The sequence below is a fragment of the Fundulus heteroclitus genome, unplaced genomic scaffold (assembly GCF_011125445.2).
Source record: "Fundulus heteroclitus isolate FHET01 unplaced genomic scaffold, MU-UCD_Fhet_4.1 scaffold_80, whole genome shotgun sequence".
Taxonomy (NCBI): domain Eukaryota; kingdom Metazoa; phylum Chordata; class Actinopteri; order Cyprinodontiformes; family Fundulidae; genus Fundulus; species Fundulus heteroclitus.
Window position 1 is genome coordinate 255,425 of NW_023397252.1, and position 5,936 is coordinate 261,360.

The following is a 5,936-nucleotide window of genomic DNA, read 5'->3' on the forward strand; positions in this document are numbered from 1 at the left end:
TGTTTATAGGGAATGCAGAGTGCCGGCTTTTAACTGAAGAGTGGCGTTGGAGGCAGAGGCCCGAGTGACGGTGGGGATTTTCCAGATTAGTGGTCCAAGGGCAGTCCGAGGTCGGAGCCGAGAGGGCAGAGGTCCAGCGGCGGTACAGAGAGGCAATCCAAGGGCAAGGTAAGGTCCGGTCCGGGTCCGATAACAGGCTGGATGCAGAGGTACACAGGGGTTAGGCTGGCTCAGTTACTCACGGGCAGAAAGGGTCGGGCACACAGGCAGGCAGTCCAGGCTTGGCAGAGACAGGGGTCCAGAGGCAGATCCGATCTGGTTTCCAGAAGGGCAATCAGAGTCAGAATGGTGTCCGAATTCCAGGCAGGCAGTGTCAGAAGAGGATCAGGCAGACTCAGTAACAGAAGGCAGAACACAGGTCGGGAAACACGCAGGCAGGCAGGCAGGCAGGCAGGCAGATGATTTGGTACAAAGAATGCTGGATTGGTCTTACCGGGATGGCTAGAGGACAATCAGGCACTGGTGGCAGACCTGTTGGCAGATTTTATACTGTTGAGAACAGGTGGACCTGTTGAAGGATGATTGCATGCAGGGTGGAGTGGGGCAGGTGTGCTGAGTTCAGGATCAGACCAGCACCAGTGCCAAGATCATTACATTCAGATTGAAATTATACAGCAGTGTGATAAACTCAGAGCTTAATTGTAGTGCTACTCTCTCATCAGGTTGGAGGAAATATCCTGACATGTTGCAAGAGCTGGAGATTAATATCTACCTGACAAACTTAACATGGAAAGGATTCCTGTATAAATGTGTGCTTTTTTGTGCTTTTTGTGTCTCTGCTCCGTCTTCTCTAACCCCCAGTGGGTCGAGACAGATGAGCGTTCACACTGAGCCTGGTTCTGCTGAAGGTTTTCCTTCCTGTTAAAGGGGAGTTTTTCTCTTCACTGTCGTTTCATGCTTGCTCATTATGAGGGATTGCTGCAGAGCCATCAACAATGCAGATGACTGTCCACTGTGGCTCTACGCTTCTTCAGGAGGAGTGAATGCTGCTTGGAGAGACTTGATGCAACCTGCTGGGTTTCCTTAGAGAGAACTTTCTGACCAACCTGGAGGATTTGATCGAATTTGACTTTGTAAAGTGTCTTAAGATGACATTTCTTGTGAATAAGCGCTATATAAATGAATACAATTTAAAAAGAAAGATTCAGGAATGAAAAGGAGACATCCTGAGTTGTAGAGCTACTTTAGCTGCTCTGATTCATATTACATACATTGCAAATAATGAAGGCAAACAATTACAAAAAACATGCAATGAACAAGGGATACATTTTTCTAGACTTCAGTACAGTCACAGATAAAGACAGTGAGGTAGTACGGTGCTTATAAAACAATGCCCAGGTGGGAGAGGGGGAAACAGTGCATTGCCTGGGTGGGTCGATCAATGGAGATGTGGCTGGTCCTTCTTTGGACTAGATCTGCAAAAATAAAGTCTAAATTTTGCAGACGGCATCCCACAATCCCCTGCACTGTTCTCACCACCCGTGCTAAGGTCTTCCTCTCCTGGACTGTGCAGCTCCCATACCATACAGTTATGCTGAGGCATAAAACACTCTCTATTGTAGCTCTATAGAGGTTCTTTAGCATTTTAGTGGAAAGTCCAGAGCTTTTCAGTTTCCTGAAGAAAAAGAGCTGTTATTGAGCCTTCTTTACCAGGTAGGAGGTGTTCAAAGTTCAGGAGAGGTCGGAGGAGATGTGAATGCCTAGGAAACTAATGCTGTCCACACGCTACACTACCTCCCTCCTCTATCTTACTGGTGTTTAGGATCAGGTTGTTCCTGGAGCACCACTGTGTGAGATTGCTGACCTTATCCCTGTAGTGGGACTCATCATTGTTAGAGATGAGACCCACTACAGTGATGTTGTCCGCAAACTTGACCACTGTGTTTGTGGGGTGGAGAGAAGAACAGTCCTGGGTGAAAAGGGTGAAGAGAGCTGGGCTGAGGACACAACCCTGCAACGTTCCTGTGTTGAGGATGAGTGGACCAGATGTTCCCTTTCCTCCACATCTGGGGACTGTTGGTGAGGAACTCACTAATCCAGGAGCAGAGAGGCGTGGATAATCCCGTGTTGTGGAGCTTCAGAGTCAGCATTTGATGCATTAATATTGTTCCCCTTCTTGTTCATTTATTTGTGAAAAACCTTATAGCCTCTTTTATTATGGAAAATCAGGAAACATTCATGTATAGTTTCCACGCACAGATGTTTCCAAAAGTGAGACAATAATGCATCATTCTACCTGCACACACGTGTTTAAATACTGACATAATTCCTTCTTTCACCATAAAATAAAAACCAGATTCCACTATATTAATTCTTTAGATAAATTTCACCTCTACAAATACTATTAGAGGTTTTATTTATTTATTTATTTTAGGATAGCTAGTGAAGTGGATTTTCCCCGGCTGTCAGTTATAAAGTAAATGTTTGCTGGTTTGTTTTATATTTTGATTTCCTCATTATTTTAGCCTACATAAACATTCACACTAGTTTGTTAGGAGTACTTTGCTTTCTTTATACAAAGAGTTTCAAACTATTTTTTTCATAGTATATTAAAATGTCATTTTATATTTGAGCAGACTAAATTTTTTTTTTCCTGATGACGGATAAGTGGTGGAACTTTAGATGGGGTTTAAAAGACCTCAGCCTAAACCATTTACACTGACTGCTGAAGGGAAAGTCGAAGACATGTAATTGGTGTTTGTAGGTTTGAAATCAAGAAAAACATTCGGACAAAAAAAATCTGCATGAAACAATCCTCAATTGCAGAAAATGTCTTTTTTTTCTGTGCATTTGACTAAAAAACTTTATTGGACAGATGACAGGAAAACACAAAAAGCAAAAGTAACTTCAGTAAAAATATCGGAAAAAGAGAACTCCCAGTGAGGGACATCTGGACTGGGAACACTGGTCTCTGGTCAGCGTCTGTGTGACTGCAGGCTGGGAGCCCTTGGAGGCCTCACAGGTCACAGAGCCCACCTTCCTCCACTGGTCTGCAGGGAGCCTCAGGGTGCTGCTCCAGCTGTAGAGGCCGTCCTTCTGCAGCACCACTCGGCTCTTGTTTTCTTCCCAGGTGAAGCTGCTGCTGCCGTCCAGCGTCCAGGACAGACTCCAGTCTGAGGGGAAGCCCTTGTTGGCCAGACACATGAGGGTGGCCTTCCCCTGCTGCAGCTCCTCACTGGAGGGGGGCAGCACTGTCAGGGTGGGACGGCGTTCACCCACTGCAGAGGGAAGAAAAAAACATAGCATATTCTAGTTTTACTTCTTTGTCTGGATTTTGTAACCATGGTAACACACATGCATCACTGCTCAACCACATCAACAGACAGGTTTCAGTACCACACATAAAAACTGACTCTCTGAATCTCTTTTTAAATATTTTCATGTTTCCTCATTAAACTTGTTGCAGTTTCAAAATCGGTACTATGCTTCAGAAGCCACCTATTTTTTTCCTGCTTTTAAGAGATATGTAGTGTTACCTGAATCACAAACACTAAATTAATTTCAAAACTAATTTTTTTATCTTGTCTGTAATATAAATTTGCTATTTAAAAAAAAAATGTTTCAGACATTTTCTTTGCCAAAACTTTCATCAAAAAATCAGATAAAATATATATGGGACAAATATTGCATTACACACAGTGAAACTGAGCTCAGCATATAGTCCATACTGCTTGTTAATGATAAGAAGAAATAAGAAAACTTTCAAAAGAAAACAAACAATTCAGTGACAGTGACACATGTTTTATAAAAAATATAAAGTAAAACTTTATACTGCTAAGTTTTTAAATACACATTTTATGTATGATGAAGAGTTTTCTGTATATTCTTTTTTATACTTTTTATTACCAAGCAGAACTTGCTTATAAACTAGCTAAACCCAAAAAGAAGTGTTCTACCTCCTTGAATTTTTTTTAAATTGTTATTACAGAGATAGTTAATTTAATTTAAGTTAGTTGTACTTACAGTTAACTTCCAGTCTGGTTCCTCCACCAAACGTGAACCACAGTACAAAAATCTCTGACTGTAGAAAGACACGGCTCACTCGCTTAATGAAAACAAACTTCATAAATCTGCTGCCTGTGTAAGATCTTTTAAATCAAGATATAAACTAGTCAGAATTATTCTTATTATCATTATAATTATTGATAATAATAATAATAATAATAATAATAATAATAATAATAATAATAATAATAATAATAATAATAATAATAATAATATAATTTATTAGCAAATTGAACTTAAGTAAAGTAACATTACCACAAACACTAAATATTGAAACAATTTGAAATATAGAGTCAGTGGAAAGATTTTAAAAGTGGAGATTGAGCCTCATAAATCGTTCGAAACAGTTTCAAAAAGTAATTTGAAAAATATCTTCTATGAATCATTAATTGTTTTTTGCACTGAAACAGAATATTCTGACTGAAAGAGCAACTGCAACTTACAGATCCCAGCTCCTACAGGAATCACTACAGAGCATTTCCATAGAGAGGCACTTTGCATCAGCAGCACCATGCTCCAGTGCTCTGGGAGAGTTTATAGTCCTGAGAGTTGAACACTGGAGGACTGACAGCTGTCCTTCATCACAACAGAAGACACAGAAATCCTCCTCATCAAAAACATGACTTTGATCTGCGTCCTCATCTGGACTCTCCTCTGTTGCTGCTTCACAGGTAAAGTCCAGAGGATCAAACTCCTCTCCTCTATCAACATCTGTCCCTCTGAAATGAAGCCCACAAAACCATCAAGCTGCTTTATGTTTTTGTCTCTGTGTCCTCAGAGTCCAGAGGTCAGGTCACAGTGACTCAGCCTGCAGCAGTGACAGCTGATCTGGGAGGATCTGCCAGGATCCCCTGTAGGACCAGTCAGAATGTTTATGTTGATTCTCATGGCCAACGCTTAGCCTGGTACCAACAGAAAGATGGACAAACTCCTAAGCTGCTCTTTTATCTTATCAGCACTCGAGCATCAGGGACTCCAAGTCGTTCTACAGGCAGTGGATCAAACTCTGACTTCACTCTGACCATCAGTGGAGTTCAGGCTGAAGATGCTGCAGTTTATTACTGTCAGGGTGAATTCCTCATCAGTAGCACATATTCATACACACAGTGAAAAATAGTCGTACAAAAACCTCCCTCAGTCAGATTGAACAGAAACTGCAGCTGGAAGTTACAGCAGACAACGTCACGGTTCACTGAAGTCAAGCACTGAATGAAGGTTTAGTGTCCACATTTAAATAAAAAAAATTTGCCTTACATATATTTGCAACAATAATGTTGATAGCTTTTTTTTCTGTTGTAAATTGCAGTCATGTTAACTTACAGACAATAAATAAAAGTCAACATTTAGATCCAGTTGAAAGAAATCATGTTTTCCGCTATTTTCCGCTCTACTGACAAAACACACGTCTCAGGTTCTGACTGACGTTTACTGAAAAAGTGACTTCATAGTTTGAGTCAATATCTCCTGTCGACACAACAGGACTGCAATGGAAAAGTTATTTCAATTTTGTAGTAAACGCCTTAATTTCAAATGGATGGTGGAAACATAGCTGCTTAACATCAGACAGGCACAGAAGCTCTGAACCTGCCACTTTATTTGGCTGAAAGATGAGATTCAGGATCTTGCAGTCATTTTACAGGCAGTGGTTAAAACTGTGATTTCAGTCAGACCATCAGTGAAGTTCAGGCTTAAGATGCTGTAGTTGACATCGGGCAGAGTGGACACGATAGCAACAGCCAAGATCTGTTTTCTCAGTAAAAGAACAGATCTGAACTCATGACGCTTAATGTTAACTGAAGAGAACTACAAATAGGCAAACACAATGCATGCTTAATGCACACATAAAAAATACTTATATTTCTGACTAAATA

General features: G+C 40.9%; 1 gene segment (V, D, J or C); it reads right to left on the minus strand.

Annotated features, from left to right (window-relative positions):
- Positions 1 to 2,887: 2,887 nt before the first annotated feature.
- On the minus strand, positions 2,888 to 4,050 carry LOC118562064. The segment is given in 2 exon segments: positions 2,888 to 3,278; positions 4,024 to 4,050. A coding segment is annotated over 1 exon segment (297 nt).
- Between the last annotated feature and the right edge of the window lie 1,886 nt (positions 4,051 to 5,936).